Source organism: Patagioenas fasciata, chromosome 3 (assembly GCF_037038585.1).
Source record: "Patagioenas fasciata isolate bPatFas1 chromosome 3, bPatFas1.hap1, whole genome shotgun sequence".
Classification (NCBI taxonomy): Eukaryota; Metazoa; Chordata; class Aves; order Columbiformes; family Columbidae; genus Patagioenas; species Patagioenas fasciata.
In genome coordinates, this window is record NC_092522.1 from 20,214,105 (window position 1) to 20,241,098 (window position 26,994).

Sequence of the window (26,994 nt, forward strand, 5' to 3'; positions counted from 1 at the left end):
CACAACAGAAAGCCTATTGGCAAAGTGGGTAGAAAGGAATATTTTGGGTTGACATACATTTTATGGTGCTGAATTTAAACATGAGAGCAGTAAAAGAAATAGTTGTCAGTTCTGAGTAATTGTGTAAAATTTTCTGAGAGTTTGATTGCACAGTCTTAAAATCTAGAGTCATAAAGAGAGAAAAGACATGTTCTGTCTCCTTGATCTGCCTTTACACACAGTAACTGTTTTATTAAGATTCTATCACAGTGTTAAAATGAATACAAGAGCCATTTTAATATTATTTAACATTTGTCTAGCTATTCTACTGTGGCTAGCAACCCACAGGCATCTCATCCTCACGGCACGGTAATTCTGAGTAATGATACTGGTCAACTCTTATTGCAATTCTTTCTGTGCCTCAGTAGATGTTTGGGAAAGAGATCTTGCATGGAAAGCATTAACCAAAGTGTCCTTTAACATACCACAAGACAGTAGAGAGATTGCCTTAAAACTGGGTGGTCATCTTGTAATTGTAATGTCATCCTTTCTGGTGTTTTTTCCCTAATATCTTCAGTACATACCTTGGCTTACACAGAGCTGATTGCTTTGTTCTTCGCTGACATCTGTTTTTTTTCTGTAAGCGTTCCCTGTTTGTAAGTCTTCCCATGTTCAAAGATTAGCAGAAATCCTCCAGCAGAAACACAAACTCCAGGCAGGAGTCCTTCTCCAGGCTTTTTTTGATGCTGAGAGCCATTGACCTTCAGCAGTTACACTCCTGGGATAATTTCATTCAAGTGCAGCAAGGCCTTGAAGCACAGCCTGACACACGAGAGCAAAGAAGGGCTGCTTCTCCATCCCCCCGGACTGGCTTCAGAGCACTGAGACATAGGCAATTGTCAGTGCATTCAGCTGGAAGAGTCACCAGTGAGTCACAGCATCCACCAACAGACGGATGTTAGGGATGTGTGGAGCTGGGGTAGCACTGCAGCATTTCCTCTGGCTTCCCTGGGGCTGAAAGCTGGGTAGCCTCCGTCCCTTCCAGTGGCAAGCCGGTGATGTGTCACCAATACTATTGCTCTCCCTCACAACAAGCGCTCATGTGCAATTTCATTTTGCTTATGCTTTCAGTTTTTGAGGTATTATTGCTGAGTTTTTCCACAAAGTGGAGTATTGCAAAGGTTGGCACAATGGAGAGGGGCACGACATGAAACTTTCTTCCCCAGCAAGCTCCTGCTTCTGCCTGGAACAGCTATTGCTCTTTCACTCAGGGGCCAGCACAGGAAAGCATTTGGCTGTGATGTGAGGATGCATCACTGCACCCTGCTGAAAGGGACCGCGTCAGCTCGTGGTGGTGCTGATTCGTGATATTCCACCCACCTCCCCCAGCAACTGATCTGCAGTAAGGCCATCAACCTTAATTCAATACTACTGACAGCTGAAGGAGAGATACTGCTTTAGACAGTTATAGAAGCAGAATTGCATTTTAGAAATGAAAAATAAGATTCCTATCTAAAATGACGTTTGAATACAATTAAGTGTCTTACCTCTGTTTGTGGTTTTCTTGACAGGGCATACAAATATACCTCTGTTGACTGTTTTGGCAGTGCTAAAAGTAAATGACTGAGAGATTACTGAGATGCAACTATTGCAGGGTTTAGAAAAGGTTATATGTGACCTACACGGAATCAGCTCTTGATGCGGTCTTCTCCAATCTCTCCTTTCCGTGGCTGTTTTCTTGCATCTGGGCAACTTCAGTCCAACTGGTAGAGGTAGAGCAGGAGTCGAAGAGTTACCCTGGTTTGGGCAATTTATTGTCTCATTTAAGTAACTGAAATTGGTTGATGTGTGCTTCAGTTTCCTCATCTTTACAATATTATTGATTTTTTTTGTGGTGTTTTTAGGAACCAATAATCGAAAAAAATCCACTATGCAGTGTTGGTTGTGCTTGGGACTGAGGGGCCTGAACAGGCAAAGATAAAACTTACTTTAATAATTGAAAATGGATTTAAACCAAACCCTTCTCAGAAGCAAAATGTGGAAAATTACGTGTGTTTCCTATCTAATCAGCTCTTATAGTTTACCCAAGAGGCACACATGAAGTTTGGAAGCACTATTTTCACGTCCTTTCTCCAGCAGCCTTGTTTTATTTCATATTCAGCTCCATGTCTGACGTTGAGAGTGGCCCTGTGTTAAATCTGCTCCTGTTGTCTATAAATAAGCTTAGCGATCTTAACCACCTCATGATTGTGTCAGCGCCTGCCGCATGTGGCAAGTGCCATTCATCTTCCAGCACCGGCAATCAGTCCGGCCGGCGTTTCCCAGGGGTGAGCTTGCTGCCTGAAAAGAGACGGGTTCCCAGCCTATTCAGACCTGGAGAGGCCTGATGGGAATGGCAGAGCTAATAATAGAAGTTGAACCTTTTTATTTTCCCTCTCCAAGGTTTGTATGTTGAAAAATTCACTGAAAAATCACAGAAAAGGCTTTTTGGCCTTTATTTTTTTATTTTGAACCAGTTCCTTACTGTTATAAATACAGTAATCACTGCTTTTAGGAGAGATATGAAAGCTGGGGGTAGGGTTTTGTTGTTGGTGGTGATGGTTTGTTGGGGTTTTTTTCATCTCACAAATATGCAACAGTACTTGAGAGAAAAGGGAATCAAATAGCAAACGCAGTCTGATATCGAAACAAGGGCAACAAAAAACAACCAAAATAAATGAAATTTGGGTTTTTAACAAAATTACTCTATCTCATTGTATAGTTTGAAGGCAGGATGTTCATATTTAGGGATAAGAACCATAAAGATCTGCTGTGTGAGATGAAATTTTTAAAAAAGCCCAATTACTATACATGCACGGTGTTTCATAGGTATTTGGGAATAAGTATTTTCCATCTCTTTTGGTCCTTTACAATTTTGAAGATACTGCAGAATGTATAATTACCACTGCATGCTGAAAAATCAGACTCCTTTGTAAAATTCGCTGCTTCTGTTTACTTGCTTACTATTAGTTTTTGGATGTGCTGTTGGAGATGCTTATTCATTGGTTAGCAAATCACGGGAAAAAATACATATGTTACCTTGAGTCCTAATGAAAACAAAAAAGTAGCTAAATTTTGTGCAAGCTTAATAGGGAAAAACATTATCATCTCATTTGTTGCACTCAACAATTATTTGCTGTCTCAGGAGCTATGAAGATAAATATTAGATCCTAAGTCAACTTCTCTAATTGAAAAATGCAGAAGTGTGAAATATAGCTGAATTTCTTATTCCACATTCTGATTTCATTATAGTTTTAAGGAAGCTAGTTGTTGCTGTTAGTTCAGGAAGGCTACATCACACCAACATTAACGTTGGGAAGTCATTCAGTCAAAAGGCAGGAAAATGAACTAGACCTGGTCAAAGGCATTTCCAAGAGAACGTGGCGGGCCTGGCTGCTCTGAATGCTGCACGGCTCTGTGGAAAGTTCATGCTGCCGAAACGTGGCAGTGAACACGTGCCGGCTCCTTGGGTGTGCTGTGGAGCTTGCTTTGGTGTAAGCAATCATACAGGCATTAGACAAGGCTGAAGGAGCAGATGTTTTAAAATTTGTATACTTAGCATAATATCCCTACTTTGAAACAGCAGCAGTAGAGAGGGAAAACAGTTAGAACTGAGCTGGCTGAATTATTGACATGTGTGAGTTCCAAATCAGTAAGTTTCCACCTCAGTTTCCTGATCAGTATTTTATCTTTGTCTGAATTTACATTTTTAAATTTTTTGGGTTTATGATGATGTTTAGTTATGTGTTGAAACCTCTTAAGTCAGTATTTCCAACCCAGAATTGTTTTGAAACTTTTGTTCTGTGAGAAATTTGGGCATTTATATTTTATGTTTAGATACATTTTGAAATGTTGACATTTTCCATGAAATGAAAAATCTGTCTCTGTGTGGCTCTAATGAGCAAGATTTCTCTCCTTGAAGTGGTTCACTGTGGGAAGGCTGCGCCCTCAGTGTGCAGGGCAGGGGCTGCTCCCTCAATGGGAAGTTATTTACTGTCCTGCCTTCATCAGCTCTGTGGCCCTGTTCATTTTATACTGTAAATTATTCAAACTGCACTCTGAAGATAGAGTAAATAATTTCCTGACAGGTTTTCTTCATAGCTCTGTTATCGTAACATCTTAGTTCCTTACAAATGTTAATTAAATGAACATCACAGAGCTCTTGTGATGAGTTTATTCCCATCTTATGTATAGGAAGTGAAATAAGAAAATTAAAGCCAATGTTTGTAACTGGAAAAATGGGTAAGCTTCAGGCATATACAAACATGTGCTGCTTTTTCTGCCTGTGTGAGGCAGCCTAATAAAAAGAGATGGCCTCCTCCTACAAATGTGGCTTCACTTGCATCCTTAGGCAATGACAGCAACAGTAACGAAGCTGCTACAGAGATTAAAGCCAGAAATTATGAAGTGTTGACTAATTTTGGCTGCCTGGTGTGAGAAACCTGGAGCCCAGTCTTTTTTCAAAGCATTTTTTGAGGACATTGTGTTTTCCAAGTATCTCTCTCACTGGTCTCATTTGCAGCTGTGACCACTTGGCTTCTTTGCAGATCTGAATACAGGTGTCCTGGGGTGGGTGCCTGGAACACGAGAGCAGCGGAGCTTGCTGTGAAAGTTTTGATTTATATCATCTGCCCTGTATCCTATTAGAGTTCAATGGCCATTTGCCAAGGATGGCTTCTGTTCCCTTAAACACGAACTCATCTTTCTCTTCTTCCACTTTCTTAACTCCTTTATTTCACACCTTCCAACTTCTCTAATGGTAAAAGCAGGAGTATTAATGACTTGTATCAATAGAAATTTTTTTTTTTTTTCTAGAATATGGCTTTCGTCAGCGCCAAGTGAGCCATCAGCCTTCCAATGTCTGCACTGCTATAAGGCTGGAGGGTTGGAGATGCAGAGTGAGGAAATGATGTGCCTGTCAGAAATGGCGAGTCATAAAAAATCCATAATCAGAAACTCCCCAGAATTCTCACTATCCCTTTTAGCTAGACACCAGCTTTCCTTTGTTTCACACAACCTTTAAATCCCCCAAGGACTCTCTTTTTAAATATCTCTGAGTTGAGGCCTTGAACTCAAACCAAAGAAGGAGCAGATGAAATTGAGAAGTTAATGAGAAATACTTGTGACAGACAAGCATTGTCAGTGAGGTTGCACAATCCCTGGGTTTTGGTGGCATTTAGTGGATGAATGTTAGGCTGCAGCACTAGCCCATTAGAAAGTATTTTAAAGAGGTGTAGTTAAGTAGTAGGAAAGTTTCTCTTTTTTGAGAGGTAGCACGTATGGTGAGATAAGCATGGTGGATTTCCTTGGGTAGGTATTTCTTACTACATACATGCAATTCAAAATGGAAGTTTTTCACCTTGTGTGCAGACAAGGTCTTGCCCCAAGAACCACTGGAGTCAGTTCAGCTGCATCCAGCTGGGATCCTTGGGGACAGTTCAGGGAGCAGCTTCTTCTTGGTAAAACATGCATGTGGGTGCACATTCATCCCAGGTCTTTGCAATTGCTGCCCACCTGTTTTTGCAGAATACAAATGACAAGGTTTTTAAGCGACAACCAAGTACTGCCCTATTAAGCTCTCTGTTTTAATGTGTGCAGAGTAGGAGAGCTTTACCTTATTGTGTTGGTCCCAAAAACTTTCAGTAGCATTAACAATTACGGCCTGAGAAGTTGAATGTAACACATGAAGGTATAATTATGTTCAACTGGATTAATTCTGCATGGTAATTAGCAGCGTAACCAGTTTGCAAGATAAGGAATACCTTTGTGAATGCCTGTAAGAACTTCAGTCTTCTGTCCCTCCTGACCAAGTGTGATGTCAGTAAGTTGGAGGTTCCCATTTTGCAGCGATCAGGTATCACAGTCTTCCTGGCCACATCCCTCAGAGCCAACTTCACTGGAACTTGCCAGCACAGTTCTATTTCTGTGCTGGTCAAGGGAGCGGGGAGGAGAGAAGAGGCAACCCAAGTCGCAGAAAATCTGCTGAGGAGTGAAATACATTCCCTTTGGCCCCACAATCTGAGCAGTAAGTTGCTTATCTCATGTTAGGCTAAGACACGTGATTTTGCCCTTTTGTGCTAATCCTGCTACATGGAAATGAAGTCCAAAAGCGTGGGCAGTCGAGAACCCAGGCTGTCATTTGTGTCCAGGGTCTGGTACTGGGTTTGAACACTGCCAAGGTTGGATTGTGTTCAGAAGCAGGACCTGGGAGGTACAAAGTCAGCATGTGTTCCCCAAGGAGATGTTTGTTTCTCCTTTCAATTTAGAGCCTGAAATGCCATTTGTTTAATGTTGCTGTTTAAATAATGATTTATAAGACTCCAGGCCAGCCATGGTGCAGCTTAATGACTGCTATAATTTATGTATGCCACTGGCTATATAAACACTGCTGTAACTATAAAGGATGTCTCCCACAAATTTTGCCTTGATACTGATTTGATACCATTCATTTTCCTTTCCTTGCACATCTTTTGTGTGTGTTGGTTGAGGCCACTTGACTCAGTGATCCAGGTCATTTTGGCTCACCTTGCCAGGAGTCATTTGGGCTGGGAAATGAAAAGAGCAAATATCTATTTTTGTTACAAAATATTTTAATTAAGAATCAAGTTTTCTTGAGCTTGGATGCAAACAGCTGCATCAAGTGGCCTATTAAAAAGGTCATTTTTATTTGGGCTTTTTTGGTTATCCATTTGTTCTACTAGTTAATCATCTCTTTTATCCAATTCATTTTGCGTTTGTGCACACAGTAGGCAAACAAAAAAGAGACAGGAATAAGTCAAGCATTGTCACAGAGCCCAGCCGTTCCCCAGGCTTCAGCTTTGCTATTTGTGTTCTCTAACCTATACAAGGAGCATGTATATACGCATCTAATGTAAATCTGAGCTAATTCAAGCCCCGTCTCCACAGAGATGAATGAGCATGCAAATCTGCTGCTTTGTTTTGGAGGAAAAGCTCCTGGAATTGCTTGATGTCTAGTTGCAGCCGATGGCTTTTGAATACAACAGTCAGTTGACTTCAGGAGATTTGTGCTCCTGGGCTGCAACAAAGACAACTGGGAAGACAGTAGGTGCTCTTGAATGCTTTGGTTCTGTTATAAATAGTGTTAATGCAGTAATGTGCTTGGAAAACTGAGTGCCTTTAGAAAGTTAAATGAATTGAGTAAACAGAAAAACTCCATTGCCTACAGTAACCCCTCCTCTGAATCTCTGCATATCATATCCCAGCAGCTGCTGGGATAAAATATGGACGTTGCTGAAAAGATTGCAGATGAACTGAGTGGGCCGTGAGAGCTGGTAGTAAACGTGGGTGTTTCTTCAAAACCATTTGTGCAGTAATTCAGAAAGACAAAAGTACTTCTGATTTCGCGTAAAACTTTTTAAGAGTGTCATGATGTTACTAACCTCATGGAAGTGCTCTGGGCCTTGTTGCTTAACTTTTCTTTAGGTGATGCTTCCAGCAACATGGTACCATATAGGTTCATTGCATACCCCTAGGAGAAGGGATCACCTGCTGAGTTACCAGAGTTACTTCCTATGGTTTTCTGGCATCGTTTGCACACTGACCTGAGCCCACTGTGACTGACTTGTGACATGCGAAGAGCTTTGCTTCTGACGCAGGGAAGGCTCTCAACGGTGTCTCCAAGAGTGCACTTTTGCAAGGAGCACGGCAAGGCCAAGGAAGATATCTTCTCATTGCTTTAAACCCTCACTGAGGGGCCTGCAGAAATTGTTAGCAGCCAGCTCTGAGTTACTTGGTCTATTTTTTCTCCAAAGCTCTCCTCTGTAGTCAGCCTTGACCCTGACTGAAATACAAGGGCACTGTGCAGCCCGTATGCGGCAAGCCAAAATTGCTCAAAGGCAGGTGAAAAAAATTGAGCTGACAATAACACAGAGCACCCTTTTCAGGAGCCAGGGTCCTTTATTAAAAAGGTTTGGCATGTATTCCCCCCACTCCTGAATTGATTTGCGCCATAAAATGAGCCTGAAGAGAAATAGTGGTTGTTTTCCTACATGCTTCATTAATTTTTAGTTTTGGCAGGCAATATAAATAAAAGTATCAAGTGCACATCTAATTGAATCACCAGTGATTCCCAACTCCCTGTAGTACCAGGGAACATGATGTAGCTGTGCTGTTTAGCAAGCACAGATGAGTTAGGCAAACAGTGGCTCAGTCTGCCCACAGGCTTTGGTTTAATCTTGAGTATTTACCCATTTAATATGAGACAGGGCAGGAGCTGTTGCAGTGTGGGGTTTGCAGCACAGACCTCTTCCTACCTCTAGGAGCAGTGAACTGGAAGCACATCTTTGCAGAAAGTCAGGAGGTTCCAATTAATTGCACCTACACCCAGATTTTTGTGGAAGGGCCCTTGCACTTCTCAAGCTTGACCTCCTCCATACATGCTGACTGTATGATGTTGCTAAACTAATTCCTGCCTCCTTCAGATGGCTGATCTAGACCATCTATCTCTTAAAAAAATAAAAAAGACCTTGTCCTAAGTAGCTCACTTGGCCAAAATCAAAGGATGAGAAAACTCCTATAGGTAAGGAAAATTATACCCCCTGGGCTGGATGATCTCTGACTCCTCAGCTGTCAAGGGAACTGAGTGCCTTCAGAAAAAGAAGTACTCAAGTTCATTTCTGAGTGGATGGTACTGGCCTCTAATTATAATGTTCAGTGATCTCTTTTCATAAGAATTGGCTCCTTTCCACATTGCTAGCTGCCTTTCACTGCTTGGCATAGGTAAAATGTATTAGCGATTTTGGTATCTTGGTAGTTATAGTCTGCTGTGGGCTCCCTGACTCAAGAGGAGGGGAGTGCAGGATGCATGAGCAGGAGTGAGTATAGAAGAGAAAGAAAACGACAAGCAGAGATCAGGCTGTCTTCTCTCTTGCAGCGAGGATATAACAATGTGAGATATCTAAGTCATAGGTAGTATGTGCTGACAGGAGGGCATGATGAAAGCTTGTGTTCTTTCCAAGCCATGTAGTCATGTTGTTCCTGAGCTAGATAGAGAAGCTAGACTTTAGGACTGTCAGTATAGCAGTAAATTCACACATAATTAAAAATCTGTCATGTGTATTGTGCTGGTTTTGAGAAGTACCACAGAGCAGACTGCAGGATTTCAACCCTCTTTTCAAGGGTCAAAGATGGCTTCCAAGTTAAAATATCAGGAACGCCTGGGGAACTGAAGGTCACCATTAGGTGGACTACTAGATATTTAACAAGATTAAACAGGCCAAACAAAACAAAATAATTACTTTGTCACATAATTACTGGGTTGAAGGAATTTCACAAGGTGTTTTCCTCTTTGGTGCTCCCCAGGATCCTATGACCTGTTGGAGAAGAAGGCCCTTCAGTAACCTAAAGTGGTTTTTGTTTTCTTTTTCTCTAGGATCTGCCTCTGGCTCAAAAATGTCTCTGGAGGGTTCCTTCAGCTGCTGGAACGGAACGGCGATCAGGCTGGGGCAGGCGTGTGACTTCATCAGGGACTGCGCCCAGGGAGAAGATGAGGGAGAAATGTGCAGTGAGTAAAACGGAACCCCCAGGCTGCAGCCTCCTTTTCCAAAAGCACTGATCCTTCTGAATGCTAATGCCTGAGGCTTTAGCACTAATTTAGCACTAACAAAAGACCAGTATGCTGACCAGTATCTATAGGCAGTTTTACTGGATGTTTGTCTGGAGCAGACCATTTGAAACGTTCCTTTACTCACTTACATTACAGAATCACAGAATGTTAGGGATTGGAAGGGACCTTGGAAGATCATCCAGTCCAATCCCCCTGCCACAGCAGGAACACCCAGATGAGGTTACACAGGGAGGTGTCCAGGCGGGTTTTGAATATCTCCAGAGAAGGAGATTCCACAACCTCCCTGGGCAGCCTGTTCCAGTGTTTTGTCACCCTCACTGTGAAGAAGTTTCTTCTCAAATTTAAGTAGAACCTCTCGTGTTCCAGTTTGAACCCATTGCCCCTTGTGCTATCATTGGTTGTCACTGAGAAGAGCCTTGCTCCATCCTTGTGACACTCACTCTTTGTATATCCGTAAACATTAATGAGGTCACCCCTCAGTCTTCTCCAAGCTAAAGAGCCCCAGCTCCCTCAGCCTTTCCTCATAAGGGAGATGCTCCACTCCCTTCAGCATCTTTGCTGCCCTGCGCTGGACTCTCTCCAGCAGTTCCCTGTCCTTCCTGAACTGAGGGGCCCAGAACTGGACACAATATTCCAGATGTGGTCTCACCAGGGCAGAGTAGAGGGGAAGGAGAACCTCTCTGGACCTACTGACCACCCCCTTCTAATACACCCCAGGATGCCATTGGCCTTCCTGGCCACAAGGGCACAGTGCTGGCTCATGGTCATCCTGCTGTCCACCAGGACCCCCAGGTCCCTTTCCCCTACGCTGCTCTCCAACAGGTCATTCCCCAACTTATACTGGAACCTGGGGTTGTTCCTACCCAGATACAAGACTCTACACTTTCCTTTGTTATATTTCATTAAATTAGTTCTGCAGCAGGTTCTTACAATGCTCTTAGTGCTTTATCTCTTCTAAAGTCCTGATCAAAAATGCAAATGAAGTATAGCCTGAATAGCTAGATGCCTTATAGAATTAAGATATGTGTAGTTTGTTAGAGCTTTTAATCAAAATGTAGCACAGCATGTGGTAGAAGGGGGAGGAAGGAGAAAAATTCCAAGGTGAAAAATGAGTAGAGCCAGTAGCTTGTCTTTGACCAATTCCTTTGTCTTTGTAATTCCTCTTGTTTTCTATCCTCTCTTCTGCAGTAAGTAGTCTAATAAAACACAGTGGAACATAGATAGCAACCTGAGTTTTCTTAAAACTTCATGTGTCTGAATACTTTGTAATTGTGTTGCATAACCTAGATGCTTTAGGACTTTCCCTTAAGGAGTGGTGGATCGTCAGCTGTATGGTTATCCAAAGGGCAAACGTATTAAGAAAAATAATCGTTGGAAGTTCATCATTTATCAGTTTGAAGTTGCCAAGGGTTTAGATTGCGGGGTGACAATAAAACCCTGGCAGATGTATTGTTAACCTCCTCTCCCCCTGCCCCTTCTCCCTTTTGCCCCTCCCTCTCCCCCCTTCCCACTAAGGACAGGTGATCGGGAGGGAAAGAAAGACAGAGAGAAGAGAGTTGGAAAAATTAAAAACGTTTTACTAATGCTACTAATAAGAATAGAGAAAATAATACAAAATATACAAAACAATCTTGAAAGTCCCAGCAACTGCAGAGCCAGCACCCAAAGTCCTGGATTGGACTCTGCAGCCAACCAGAGCTGGATTCAGTCTGTCACTGGGCCTCAGTTCGCAGGGACGACTGGCAAGATCCTCTCCTAATGTTGGCCATAAGCAGAAGGGAAAAAAGGCACGAGATCCTCGTGATCTCCCACTTTTATATGAAGTATTCACGTGAATGGAATGTTATACTCAGTTGGTCAGTTTCTTGGTCACCTGTTTCTGGTTGCCCCTCTTGCAAGATGTCCATCTGTGCTTATCAATAAGTTTGCATTCCGTTGCTAGGTTTACCAAAACATGTATCTGGTTCTCCAGGAAAATGCAGTTAATATGAAGGCTCTAGCTGACAGGCAAATTCACTAAAAGAGAAACTTGTTTTTCAACAAAAGCAGGACAGAAGTGTATGTGTCACAGCTGATCTAGCCTATGGACTTTTGTCAACAGAGCTGCATTGATTTGGTATGCAAAAAATGTGTTCCCTGACCAAAGTACCAGTACTGGCAAAAGTTTTTGGAATAGAAGAGGCAATTATTCTCAGTTTAGCTTTCTATGTGACAGCTAGAGCAGGGGAGAATCTGGGTAACTCAAGCAAGCTGTGTTGATACAGGTGATGTCCAGACTTACAGACCTTTGCTGTTTCTTGTAGACACTTAACATAAGAGTGACACGTAACTTCTAGCAAATTCCAGTTATTTGCTGCTAACAAAGAAATAAAAGAATAGATTTTATTGGTGTGGAGAAGAGTAGTTTGATCTGGGATCATCTAGTGAACTAGTTAAAACCTTGCAACTGTACACTTCTCCATTATGTTAGACATTGTTATAATTTGAAGTTGTATTAATTAATGACACACACTCAGTGAATGTTAAATTTACTTTCATAGGACCAGCGTTAGTATAGAGAGAGATTATTTACCAGCAACTGTATGTCCAGATACACTGTCGTGTTTATCTGCTGTAAATGGCTCTGCCTTATGAGGGTGATCCTGTACCAGTGGAACCAACAGAGCTCGCAGGTGGAGCTGGACCAGTCGCTGATGCAAACTAAATACAGCCATGGGATGAGGCAGACCTAGAGGAAAACACTCGCCTATTCCTTTCAAACATCGGGAGCACCTGTGGCTGGTGTCTTGTCCATATTCACATATCAGGAGGCTGCTTTTACCCCTGGCTGCCACCCTGTATCCCATGGTTAGACAGCTGCTGAAGTCCCCTGTCTCTCTCACCTAAGCCATCCACAGGGGTTGGTTTGGGTGCCTTTTCCTCTTCCATGCACCATTCATCTGTAGCTGTTTGCATAAAGCAGTAAATAGCACTTACAGTTGTATCAGCAAAGAATGTATGGAGAATGTAAATGAGAAAATGTAAAACAGCAGAAGATATTTAACCACCTGTTTAGCAGAGCACCACTCCGCAGCTTGAGGAGAAGACTACACGTCTTGTTTTCAACCCCAGATACTGGGAATGAGAGTTCTTAGAGCCAAAGGCCCAAAAAGCACCGTCTTCCATCCAAACAACAGAAAAGACTGGCTTGCCAGAGCAAGAGCTCGAATTGTGGGTGTGTGTCCTTATCCACACATAAGCCTGCTCCGTTGTATGGCTGATTTCTCTGCTTTTTCCTTGTTACTGTCTTGAATATTGTTGGCATAAGACTTCTTACACAAAACAGAGAAATTATCTAATGTTTTACCTGTCAGTACATCCACATGGCAGCCTAACACAAAACATATGTCATCTTTCAGCATATCAGCTGTTATTTTACTCCTGAGCAACACGGATGTTTTCATCAGTTTTTTGCAAGTGTGGCAAAAAGTGATTCAGATATATAAAGCAGAAAAGTGGTTCCCCAAATGCTTCTGCTTACACAAAAGAGCTGTCAGCAAAAGATGCTCGTGAACTGAGGGGAGAGCTTTTAAAATGACCATTAACCAAAAGCTTCTGTCTTTGAGCTTGAAGGAGATGCTGGATTTTTTTTTTCCTTTCACAGTCAGGTGAATCAGTGCATGTACTGATTTTGTTTTTCTTTTTTCTTTTTTGCTGTGTGATTTTTTTTTTCCTATTCATTGGATTTTTGCTCTTTTCTTAGCTGAACAAAATCTCCCTAAAGCCAGCTGTTTGTTAACATCTCTTTACTTATTAATGCTCAATGAAATGTCACGGTGCTTGTTCTGCATGCAATCAACTGGTCTGTGTAGAGAGTATAATATCAGAGGGATGACTCCTAGAGAAAAGCATATTCTTGTTTGAGTCATAATCTAATATTCTTCCAGGAACAAAAGACAGTTTCAAAGAGGCAGATGTGGTATTGGATGCCAAACTGTGTTGATTTGGGATCAGACATATAGATTTAACAGACTGATGAAAGTGCCACACTGAAAATTACTTCACCGAAGAATACTTTGCAGACATACATTAACACTTCAGATACTGATTGTCTTATGTCTTTGCTAGTAAATTCATGCTTTTATGGATTATAACTTACTGCAAAAAAAATAATGTACTTATTGTAGTAGAGAATCATATGTCTAGTATACCTGGTATGGTACAGGACAGATGAAAATTCAAATTATTTACTAATATAGATTGGCACAGCTCTACTTTACAGAAAGGGAGAATTTGTTTCAGTGCTTTTGTACTTCTGTTTTTAGTTAACAATATATTGGATTTTGGTTCAGGAATCTTTTATCACATGAGAGCAAGCTTGGGCAAAAAATGAAAGTTTTACTGAGAAAAAGTGCATATGCTTTTGGCTAGTCCACAATTATTTTAATTCTGGCTCAAATTCACCAAAGAATTTCAGCCTGGGAAAATAGTGGATAGGAAAGATATGGATGTATTAAAAAAAAAAAAAAAAGGAGATGCTGACTGCTGACAGTACATTTATTATTTAGAGATCCAGAACTAGGAAGATTCACCCAGGATATCAGAAACCCAGGTCTGATTCTTTCTTCTGCCTAAGTAAATGTGAACCCTTATTTCCTATTTCCATTAAGAGTTTCCAAGACATTGTGGTCTGGAGTTCTGGTCTAGTTCAGAAGAAAAAGGGTTGCTCAAGTGTGTCCTGAGGCTCCTCTTCCACGTTTTGCAAGTTTTACCTGGAACAGGGATTGAAAGTAATGTCCTCCATCTTTCAAATAAATCTCATAACCACTGGATTATAGCGTAATTTTTACTCTTTGCCTCATTGACTATATAAGGCTGCTGAACACATTACCAGGTGAGGTAAGGAAGACGAGTATCTGATTTGTGAAAGGAGGGACTCGAGCTGGGCAGTTGGAGGAGTGCGTGCACACACCTGGCAAAAGACAGCAGCTGGACCAGGAACCTGTAAGGTTTGAATTTGTGATAACATGACCAAAAAAGCATAGATAAGTAATTCCACAGGGGCCAGTTTACTTTCCAGGCAAAAATGCATGAACGAACCGCTGGATTAATTTATAGCCTGGTGACAGATACAGCCCAGCAAAGTCTCCCTGCGAGCAAAATGATGAAGTAACAACCTATTGCCCTGCAGCGCTCTCTGAAGGTTCCTGTCTTGCACACTCTAAGCCTTTTGCTTCTGTCTTGATCAAAAGCTGTACTTCTAGCAATAAATTCTAACCTGTGGCAGTTCTGAACTCAGCAAAGCCTTCTGGCATTAAAGGATAACTCTTCATTGACTGTGTTGAAAAGTATCTTCCCTTTTTATGCTTCATTTCTGGTAGCGTTTGGCTGACCAACTTTGCTAGGGGCAGCCATTGAAACAAGCCCACGTTTAAGATTCATGTGCTTCTTTAAATTGTTTGAGTAGCTGATCTATTTGGCTTCCGAGATTTCCTCCTAAATTTATTAAAGGTTCATACGTACGAGAGTAGTCTTTTATGCTTGTGTCCTTTATAATATGAGTCTAGAATTTCACCCAAAAATTTAAACTGTAGTACGTGGTTGGTTTACACTTAGTTTGGAATCAAGAGCCTGATCCATTCACCTCATAAATTATCCCAGTTGCTAATTTTTCTTGCTGTTAAAGGATGAAAAATCTGAGTGAAAACAAAAATCCTTGAATTTATATAGATTTTGCTTGAAAGATAATTCATTCTGAAGGCTTGAAAGTATTTACCTAGGAACATGTTTAACACCCTATGGCTTCTCTCTACTTCACCACTCAAATAAAAGCAGAGACGTTCCCACAGTGCTCCAATCTCACTGGATTACTCTAATCTCTATCCTGTATCCACAAGCTACACCTTAATCCTGCTAAGGTCTAAGTCTTCAGAGGTTCCTGTCACTAATGATAATATCCAACATGGCACGTTTCAATAGACTTAACTTTTGCCCCCTCGTTTACTTAATTCTCCAATAAAGTCAGGTTAGCTTTCCCCCATCAGTGCAGTGTCTGCACCAATGTGAGTTTGAATTAAAAACATTCAGAAAATTGAGAAGCACTCATCGACAGAGAAGCACCAGGCAAAGAGATCTGTGTGGAGTAGCAATACGTGGAATCGCAAATGCTATATGTATTCAAAATAAGAAAGAGCAACTGAGAAAAATGCATCCAGTGCATGGGACATCTGAAAACTCATAAAAAATTAATTTGTGGAGGAGGAATGAAATTTTCTGGGAAAGTAATAGCTTCTTATTTATGCCCTTTACTGTCCATCTACAGTGAGCTTTTCATGGCCTCCAGGCAGGGTTTGCTACTTAGATGACTCCTCCTGCTGCTCTGACTTGTTTACATCATCCTAGGTAGTGTATGGCCATGAAATGAATTTGGTTGGACACTGAGCCAAGCTGCTTCAGTAGGAATTCAGGACACATTATAATTTGTCATTTTATTTCAATCCCAGCCTCAGGCTGCACAATGAAATATAATCAAGTTCTGTAGAGGGGTACAGCACAAGGAAGCAACTCTCTGCTTAACAGCTCCACATTTAAAGACTAGGCTGAATGAATTATGCGATTTTTAAAAGGAAAAACTTGAAAAAGCTTTAAGTCCAGGTTTCCATCTTTTCATAGCAAATTTGTATGCTTGCAGAAAATAAAGATAAAACATTGCTCTCACCTTCATGTCAGGTTCTAGGTTCAAATTTGGCCCTACTAAAAAGAGACATATGTAAGATTTGTTTCAGTTTCCTCTATGAAGTGAGATGAGATCCAGGCTACTAGAAAATCAAATACTCATGGTCTAGAAGCTACAGTTGTGGGATTCCCCAGCTGTTTTCTACAGGGTAGACCAAGGAGAAGGTGCATGTGCCACTGGCAAGGAATTGCCTTTTGAGGTGTGTGAGTAAAAGCAGAGGCCCTGTGAGTAGGTATTTAATGGACCTGCAGTCTCAGCCAGGGAGTTCTGCTGGTATTTGAACATTTCGAATGATCTGGGCTTTGGGTACTGGTGCCTCAGTGTCTGGCACCCGCTTTACAGACAGAATATTTCAGGCAGAAAAAATTTAATAGGCACAAGAAGACCTGAATTCGGGAGCCTCCTCTTTTCATAGAGAGAATAATGAAATTGCCCATATCACCTGAATAACACATCCTTTTGCTTTAGGAGTTTGTATTCTATCCTCCATTTTGTAAGTTAAGAAATTTTTACTCTACTTTTGACAAGCAGTTGAAAGGAAAAACTGATTTCCTGGATATGGAGTTTTATGATGTGTTTGCACATGAACTTTCATTTTTATCTTGCAGTTTTACACAGATTTCTTGTCTCATTTTCCTTTATTTCAAAAGAAAAAACAAAACAAAACAAAACAAACCCCACAAAACAAACAAACAAAACCCAACAAAAACGACCCCCAAACCCACAAGAAAAAAAGGAAGATAGTTTTAGGGGAAGTTTTAGGGGAACATGGAAGGAGAAAACAAATATGGACTAAGCTTTTTTAAGGGCAGATATGAGTATACAGTGGTGTAAAAACTGTGCGAAGTCAGAAGTATATCATCATCCCTTTTGCAGCTACATCTGTTCATCACAGCAGTTTTTCGAGTTTATTGGAAGGAGGACCGCCCCAAAGAGCAAGCGTGTCCAGGGGCTTTGTACTGCCAGCCCCAAGGACTGGTTAGTCTGGATAGCAGGCTAAAATGACTGGTTGCTGTTCTTCTCTTCTGACAGCTTTCTTGCCTAATGTAATTCTGTATTAAAAAGACACTTTTTTCTCCCAGGCTAGCTTTGTGCTCTATCTTTTCCCCGGTAAAACCCAGTTTTTGCCCTTTTATTATTGAGAAGCCCTCTGATATCTGACAGAGTTGTCAGCAGCACCCTCGGTGCAGAATCTGCATGAAGAATCGTTAGAGATTCACTAAAGGTGAAAAATCATGTTATAGTGATAGTGATTTTACATGGCATTTTATAAGGTTTGTTTTCTGCTGAGGTTACTTAATAAGTACAAAGTCTGGCCTCACATTGAAGAAGAGAAATGCAAAGGCAGAACTAGACAACAGTAGAAACTAGGGAGGCAGTGGGTGTTTACTGAGGGTGATGAGTAAAATAGCTTCATGAGTTTTGAAGGAAATGTGTGATACATGGCCGAGTAGAGGATGTTCACCTGTGTCAACGTAAGTAGGGCACGAGATGTGCTTTGCATCCTGTGTAAGAACTTGCAATGTAGATAGAGAAGGAGAGGAAGGCATGAAGTTACTTCAAATGAGATGACTATTACTTTAAAGCTGGTTAATTTAAAGGTAAAAAACTAGTGTGCCTTTATTGTTTGGAGCTGGAAACTTGCCTGAAATCCCAAACCAGTGACAGAATGAGTGGGCTTCAAAGCCTGAAAGTATGGCTTAAAATAAACTATCCTCTTCTCACCAAACAGATCCACAGGTTCAAAAACTGAGGCACAAAATGATTCAGTGCTTCTTCACCTGAGACCACAATAGTGTTGCTAAGCTGGGCTGACCAGAGATCTAGACTGTAAGGGAGGGGAATCATGTCAGGAAATTATCCAAGATCTCCTTCCATCAAGCTGCAGAAGCAAGGGTTAGGAAAGCCATCTCCAAGGTGTAACCTTGGGTGGGTGGAGCTGTAGAGACCAGGTATTTAGGAGACTCCAGAGTGTATAATGAGATGCATCTTTTCACTCGGATTCGTCACAGTCTGTGGGTTGTTTCCCTTGCCGCTCCCATCCCCATGGTCAGGCAGGTACGCGACCCCACACAGAAGGACAGTGGGGGTGACTGTGTACCCTGGGCATCTTGGTCAGAATAGACACTGCAGCATTTCTGTGTGCCCAGGAGTCTCCTCCTCAGCTCACCTGGGTTCTTCTGTGTGTGTGTGTGTGTGCGTGTTTGTCTTTCCCTCTTGCAGAAAATCTTCCCTCTGGCTTTTACTGTTCGTTTGAAGAAGGAGACTGCGGCTGGATGCAGGGCCCTTCTGCGTCCCATCCTTCTCCATGGCGGATTGGGAGCCCGGAGCACAACCGCTTTCCTTCAGTAGAAGGTGTGTGAGAGCAAATAGTAAGTGCAGAGAATGAGCAGTGGAGAACAAAAAAAAAAAATTACACAAATTGGTTGGGAGAAACAATAAAACACAAGGCGCGTTTTCCTGTGTATTTATATATCCAGCCTCTGGTGGAAAAAAAAAAAAAGCCATCTTTCTACTCTGAGTGCTTTGAGGAAACGACTAACCTGCTCACTTTCTGTCTTGAGGGTATAGACTGGTACTTCATGTCTCCATGACTGACACCAAATACTGATCTTGACGCTTTCTAAACAACTTCACACCAAATATTCATCTGCATGACCCTCCTCCATACTGATCTGTGTTTTTCTTTCCAGTTTTCCTTTTTACATCCTATGTTTCCCTGTTCTGCTTATTTTTTCCCCTTCTCATTTCCTAATTCTTCTTTTCTTTGCTCCATTGTCCCTTGAGTTCCACTTCTATGGATAATTACAGCAAAACTGGTGGTTTATAATCCAAACATTGCTTTAGAATGTTAGATTCAGAGTGAAACATGAAGAGAAAGATTCTCTACTTTTGTGTGAGCTGGTGTAGGCTACGGTGCGTTTGTGCCATCTGATGGCTCAGACCACAGAGTGACAGAAGGACAGGTGAAAATGAAGGCAAAGAAAGGGAGTACTGTGGAAAGCTGGCAAGTGCTGGTGATTCATGATTTGTCTATGCTGTAGAGGCAATTATTTCAATGAAAGCCCAAATAACTGGACTCTAAGTATTGGTACCCTCCTGAGCTGGGGGGGGCAGAGCTGAAATAATGCAAATAACACACCTTTTCATGCAGAGCTGCCAAGGAGGAACCCTGGTGTTACTACTGCCCTTGTTCCTCTTTTTACAAGAAGTGATTAAAGGACTAAAGAGGCCTCCAGCTGCATTGATATTACTCTGGTGGTGTCTTACCACAGTTGTATTTTGTTTTGGGATTGGCTAAGATAAATATTCTCTTTCAAGTTACCTTTTTTTCATAAAAGATACATTTTGTTATTCAGCCTTGCAAGGATGATGACTCTGAAGTTATGGAGAAAAAAAGAAGATAGCTGTAGGGGGTAGACAGACTTTTTAAGTGTGTTTCCTGAGTATGTTTGTTGGGTTGGTGAAGCTGCATCCCTTGTAAATTGAAAAAGCCTTCTGCTCTCTGTAGCTGGAACCAGCTAACATAGGTTCTGAGGACGTTTCACAAACCCCGAAACCAGAAGGTGAATGCTGCAGTTTGACTTTCTTCCTGCTCTTTTATCCAGGTTGTGCACTTCTCCTTAACACCAGCAAAGCACCTGCAGTAGCAAACACTGTCATGACCAGCACTGCGTTTCCAGCTCCTCTGAGGAACTCTCCCTGTGAGGCAAGTCCCAATGTTCCCTTTTCTTTTGCAACTTACAGAGCTTTTGTGTGCTTGACTCTGGTTTTCAAACATAGGCACTGGGTCAGTAACACAGCAACCACTTTCTCTGATGGCTTATCTGTAAAATACATGAATTTAATGCTTCTGTGTGCAGGTGAAAGATATGGTTATCTACTTGAAATGCTACAAAATGCGCTCTGAAAAGCTTAGCGTATCTTGTCCTCATTGTATGGCCTCACATGATGTATTACAATCTTCATAATTAGGTGTATCTGCTGTAAGGGTATTGCAGCCAGCATGACATAAACGCAAAGAGGGAGAAGCTTACTGTACGAACAAACACTGTATTTGCAAGATCTGAGAAAGCGTAGGCTTCAGGGCTGCCCCTGAGCTGCTCACAAAATACAGTGCATGCTTCCTCTAGCACAGCTGAGATTTGAGCTGGCTGCTCCTCAAGCTGCTCCTCAAGCTGCTCCTCAAGCCTACCAACCCTCCCGTAGGCCTTGTTCATAGGTGCACTGAAGTTAACAGCAGCAGAGATAAATTGATGTAGAATGGAACCAGGTTCTTATTCAAGCAGAAAAGCTGTTGACAGTTTTATGACATCAATGTAAGCACGTATATCGAGGCTTGCCAGCTCTACACAAATGGTTGTCATTTCTGAGTCAATTGTACTTAACCCTTAAACTGCAGATTACAGAAAGATGACCTGTCTGCATCGCTTTAGTCTATAGCCTCACATATTGTATTATCACTGATAGGACTTTGAACCATGCCTGGTGACTTAGACCATTTCACATCTTGCATGGTCACCCTGAAGTATTACACAAGCTCCTGGATCCTAACAAAGCAGAGTCTGGTGTTTGTTGGCTGAGCACTGAACAGACAAAATAATCAGATTCTCTCTGTTCCACTGATCTTAAAATGCAGAAAGGACGAGAAGGGATGCATTAGAAAGTCCTCTGGAATGAAAGCACGTAGAAATGTTTCTCTGGCTTACAGTTTGGTTTGGTTCACTTCTGTTGGATATCTCTCTTCATATAGCAAAGCTCGTCTGGGTTTGCTGTCTTGATATATTAATGTCCTCTTTCTTTAGGAAATACTTTCTACCTTGTTTTTCCTCCCTTCTGTGACAAAGGCATATGCAGGTTCTCAATATTTTAAGGCCTTGTTCTGCTATGGACCGGGAAGAGTGAGTGTTTTTCATAATCCACCTGACATAGGAAGCAAAGTGAATGATTTCCCAATATGTGATTTTTTTTTTCTTGTGTATACAACAGTGCAAATAATTAAACTTGCCGTCGGGGGAGAAGCTGCCATATATTTCATCTGCTCACATGCCATCCCACCTCCGTCACTCCCCTTGGCAGTTAAAAGGCATCCGCACGCATCCAGCATTGCAGCTGTCGGTAATAAAGAGTGAAGGAGTTTGGCAAGGGTTTTGTCTCTTGCCTTTTCATATAGTGTAAAAGCTTCCCTTCTCAATGAGCCCCTGGTGGCTTCAAGTTCTATTTTACTGGAACAATCTGTCTGTGAGCAGAATAATTTAATTCCACTTTTCAGCACAACACAAGAGGAGAAAGGAGATATTTCCACCCTATGCACTTATTCCTCCAGTAGGTGCCAACAAACTTCCTTATAGTGAAATTATAGTCAGAAAAGAGCTTGTGAAAATACATAGTGCTGTCCTGTATTTATTCACCCTCAATCACTTCTCAGTTGAACTGGCTCAAGTTCAGGCATTAAAAGATGAGTTTTCTTCTACCTGTCGCTGCTGACAGCTCCACCTGGCATGTCACAACCAGGACAGATTCTCTGGCAACTGAAATCCCACAGACAAAAAACCCTCTCATGATTCATGTGGCGAAGGGATATCAGCAAGTGTGTGTGAATTAGACCCATTTATTCTGCCGAAGTCAGAGTGAACCATAAACCTGCCCTCCCTCTTGTATTTGATCCGGCTCACATGCTTCTTCAGATACCTGCTTGCTCTCCTTGCATGCTCACTTACAGAGTGGCTGGTGTTGACAGCTGATTCCAGCATCCCAGAGAGATTCAGCTCAGATTCACATCCTGCATCAATATATGTTAATGATGGAGGCTGTCCTGCAGCCTGTCATTTAATACCCTTTCTCCTCCTTGTATGGCGTGCCTGCCCCAGTGGCAACAGGAGAGCAAAAAGGAGCCCAGCAGACATTCCCAGTTTGCTGATCTGGACTCCTCTCTCTCTGCCACATAGAAGCTCTGGGGCACTGCTAGACCCACTGTTTACCAAAAGCTACTATTTTTCCACCTTCTCCCTTAACTGGCTTTTATTTTATCCAGTCATGTTAGACAATTACACCCACCACAGCAAATGCTGGCACCCTGCTTTTTAGCCTGAGCTGTGCATAGGAATTGATTACTTATCCTCAGCGTGAGGAGGATTACCTGCTGTAGTGCTGTTTACCAGGCTGGAGGATGCTGGTTTTTGGCCAGAATGTCCATGGAAGCAGGACTCAATGTTGATAAGGAAACAGTCAAGCAGTCTACAGTGGGTACCAGCCACAAAGAGTTTGCTAATGCTTCAGGCTTGTTTTTTCTCTCTCAGCGTGGCTGTTTAATCTTCTACTGTGATAGACTGACAACAAAAACAACTGAATAGTCTGAAAAAATGACTACTCACACCTTGGAGACTTGTGGGGTGGTCTGGTCCCAACATCTTCGCTGCTGAGCTTCTGCGCAGCTGTTTGCATCAGGGCTGACACTGGCTTGGGGGCACTCCAGAGCCTGGGTGATCTTTGGTGTATGTGTTGCCACTAAGCACAGGACAAGCACAACCATCCATCTTTGTGCTTTCCCTGGCTTGGGTTTGGTCACGGGGAGCGTGCTGGGCTGTGCTCCCCTGGCGTTTCCCATCCCTTGTGGGAGGCTTCTCGTTAACTCAGAAAGGGAGAAATCAGCCTGACCCACTCTGTACTGCCCCACATGTATCAAAAGATGAGATGAGGGTAAAAATGCATTCAGGGGATACAGTAATACACACAGCCTATACTTTCCCACACGTTTGGGATTGGCCCCAATGTGCCTTGTGTTTTTTGTGTAGCTTTGTATTGAACTTTGCTCCTGTTTGTTTTGAGCAGTTTTATGTTTTCATTTTCTTGTTCTTCAGTGCTTTTGGCAGGTCAGAGCGGTTAGTTTGTGATGCTGCCCTTTGTTCTTGGTTCAGTTAGTTTTTCTCTTTCTTTTTGTTGTTTTATTAAATCTTGGCTAGAGCATCCTGGCTTCAAAGAATCTCTCTTGTTTGCAGTCCAGACAGTCCTTGTTATCTTTTTGTGTTGCACATTCAGTAGAGTCCTTTGCCTGTTGACCCCACTAACTGTGTGTTTAAAATCCAATTTATATGGAAGAGGGAAACTGTGGCACTTCTACTAAATCTTGGGGGAACGCAGGAAGTGGTACGCGTAGTCCATGAAAAGATGCTCGATTACCCAGAAGTAGCCAGAAAGGGGAGATGCAACAAAAAGCTCAGGAAATGCTTGAGTGACCAAACTGAGTCACAGTAATCAAGAGGGAAAACCTTTTAACCCACATGTAAAAGTTCATTGGAAACAAAGCACGTGAAATTGAGCATGCGGATGCACATAAAGTGCGAAGAATTAATACAAACAGTGGCCTGATTTAAAGGCAGAATTTATAGAGCTTGAGTAATAAAATGCGGCACTGTTCACCCCTTCTCTTCACACTGTGATTCCCCTCCTCTGAGTGGGAATCAGTTGGCCTGCACAAGGCTGACAGGGCGAATAGGATCATGAAGTGGTTAGACATTTCCTCTTTTTGAAGAATAAATCCATATGTGTGTTGTTAGTAGCTGTACTCCTGTCTGGGAATCTGGGAAACCACATTGCAATTAAAATCCAAGGGAAGTGCTGTCATCTCAGACACCACCCTTGGCAAAACTAAATTGCTTTGCCACAGCATATAACCCCTAGGTGCGCACAGTTGCAAGACTATGATGGCCACCTACTTCTCAGTACTTTGCAAAGGTGTCAGAGAACTGACACAAGTGTTGCAGATGTCCAGGGAGTGCTCACCTTCGTGTGGGAGCTGGAGACTCAGTTCTGGCCCCCCATCTGGACAGCGAGGCAGTCCCATCTCCCTGAGCCCCAGCGTTGTTGCTGTACAAGTGCCGAGTCGCACATGTTGACTCACTTTTTATTCCATTTTTCAGAGATGCTCCCTGCTGTCTGCAGCCTCAGGTTTTGAAGGATGTGGTGATGCCTGCAGATCATCAGAGTCATAACTGTGTCTTCCCAAAGTGTTTGGGCTTCTGTCATAAAAATAAGGAAACCATGTCTAGGACTGCTGCGGTCTGTGAGGGCTTGGTACAGTGTGTACCTGCCTGGGCAGCAGTAGTTGTATCTGTCCTGCGAGGTTTTATTTTGTGGTGCATTGTGACTATTACTTCCGTTTGAAAGTCACTGCAGAAACATGAACAGTCAGGAAACTGATATTTAAAAAGGCTGCACTTTGTTCAGCACAAGGGAATCTGCGATCGACCTTAGTGCCCTATTTGAGAAATAAAAGCTGTGCAAGCAGTTTTGGTGTAGGCTATAATAGAGAAGGAGAATGAAAACAGAGATGGTGTTGCCTGAATGGTGATGGACTTGAAATTAGCCTTAAATGTTATCACATGCATCTCCAAGAAAGGTGACTCCTTTGCAAGAGGGACTACATTGTGATTGGGAACCACATTATTTCATTGTTCTGTTAAATCCTGGGTCAAACATTTTTGAGGATATAGGTCTGCTGAAAAACAATGAAAACAGATTCCTATGGTAGTAAAAGAGCTTTGTGCCTTTGGCCGTGTTTAGAAAAATGAAAATATTTTTCTGATACTATTTTGACATTTCAACTAGCTATTTCTTGAAAGCCACCATTACATTATGTAAGTAAGTACTAAACTGAGCCAGACTTCTTTTAAACCTGAAATTACTTTTCAAATGTAAACATATTCTCTCTAGAAAATAAATATAATAAGTTGATATAGAACAGTATAGTTGAAGTTTGCCCTCTTGTTCACGTTTATTGATATAAAGATGTTTTCATCCTCTGTGGTTATTAATTCCGTTTTCTTTTCTATGCAAAGCATAGAAAGCATGTAAATCAATAATATAAATCATTCGTTGAGTGCATTCTGAGCCCCATGCTGACACCTGCAGAGTGTATCTCTTTTTCTCCTCTATTCCTTAAGCTTTAAATAACTTAGAAGGATACATGGTAATAACATTGACTCAGAACATTTATGAGCATGAAAAACGCAACATGGATATGCCGCTAGGGCAGCCTTTCATGTGCTTTATTTTGCAGAATGTTGTTAGCATCCTTTTTTATTTTAAAGTGTTGTTTTTACAGTCTGTACAGCTTATTCACTGTTATCTGCCTGTATAATTTCTAGCTTCCTTTGCCACCTGGCTTCTGTGTTGGATTAGATGATCTATAATATCCAAAATTTCTTAAGGCCCGGTCAGTCCACGCTACTCTGGCAGCAAAATTATGCACATTTTCTCTTTCTCTTTTGTCGTCATCTCTATTTTGTTATGTTGTTGTTTTTTTTTTCCTGAAATGTAGGTGCTTTTATCAAGTTCTTGATTTTATGAAAGTAGATATAAGTAGGAAATAATGCGAGAATAAATAGCATGAAAATCTGTTCATACAAAATACAAGGTTCTTTTGCCTGCCTAGGTTGTGTGCAACCATTTCTCATTTCTAGTAAGAAAAACAATATTGCCAATATGATAAACTTCATGCCTCAAACGTAGTTCATATTCATGGACAAAACTTACTAAGACTTGGCAAAGGTGCCCGCAGCTGTTGTCTAATTCTGTGTAAACTGTATTCCAACTTGCAACTTCAGTTTCTATTCAACAATTAGGTGTTTTCCAAGCTCCTTTAATGTCTCACTTCATTTATTGAGTCAGGGCATTCACATCTGAAAACAACTTCCACTGTTTCCTGTCCCATGAAGAAGACCCAATACAAGAGTTACGTTTTTCAGAAAAAGTGTCTGTATTTCAGAATTCCACAGGTCCTGGTCAGAAAAATTTTGAGGAATTCCTTTGAGCAAGGATGATAGATGGGAGGAAACGACTGGGGGTATGAGAACTAAGTAATGTGGGGTCTCACAAGATATAAGCCTGTCATGCAGAGTTGGGGTGTGGGCAGCAAGAGAACCACCAGTGAGATCCAACTGCTGCAGATCCTTGGGAGAAGGATGCCTCTAGGGTCTTCTCCATCTTCTTAAAAATACCTTACTCCAAGACATGCTTGAAGTGTGTTCTTCTTTTTATCTTTCTTTTGGTTATTTGTGCTAAAGACAGATAACTAGCTTTTCCTGCCAGGTAGCACCATTGTACTAAAAGCCCGGGGCATTGCCACCCAGAAAGGGAGGGAAAAGAAACAGCAACACTCTGGAGTGCCACTGGGGAATTTTGTATTTATGCTGCTGTGAATGTGTGTCGTTGGTTCTCAGTCAGGCATTTAAGCACTGGTTTCATACTGGAGTGTTTCTGGCCATTAAACTCACAGGCATAAGCAGGCCCCAGCTTTACCCAGAAGGCTCTGAGTGTTTCTTTTCTTTTGTGCATAAGAAAGTAAAATACAAGTCTCAGTTCTCAGGTGTTCTTGAAATTACGCAACTTGTGCTAGAAAATCTGCCCTCCTTGTTTTTCTTCGCCTCTCTGTTAAACCTGCCAAGTCCTGTTCATATTGACAAGGACTAGGTTTTTGCTCTTTCTTGGGTGAATTTGGTCTCCTGTTTGTCATTTCAGAAATTCCACAAAGTCAGAGGCTAAGGGGATTCTCAGAAGGCATCTTTCCAGATGGTATTTGCAGTATAGTGCATATGGCTGTCTGACCCAAGTTGCCTCAGTATGCTGTGTATTTACCATGGGCTCTCTCTCCCTTCAATTTTCCCCAAATCAGTTT

General features: G+C 41.9%; 1 protein-coding gene across 1 annotated transcript in view; it reads left to right on the forward strand.

Moving 5' to 3' along the window:
- The window catches only part of LOC136100169 (ALK tyrosine kinase receptor-like), a 106,905-nt gene that overhangs the window by 18,166 nt on the left and 61,745 nt on the right, over nt 1–26,994 (forward strand). The window contains exons 2-4 of the mRNA XM_071805915.1: nt 9,410–9,541; nt 18,543–18,674; nt 19,928–20,028. Coding sequence (XP_071662016.1) covers nt 9,410–9,541; nt 18,543–18,674; nt 19,928–20,028 — 365 coding nt within the window. The remainder of the gene's footprint in view (nt 1–9,409; nt 9,542–18,542; nt 18,675–19,927; nt 20,029–26,994) is intronic.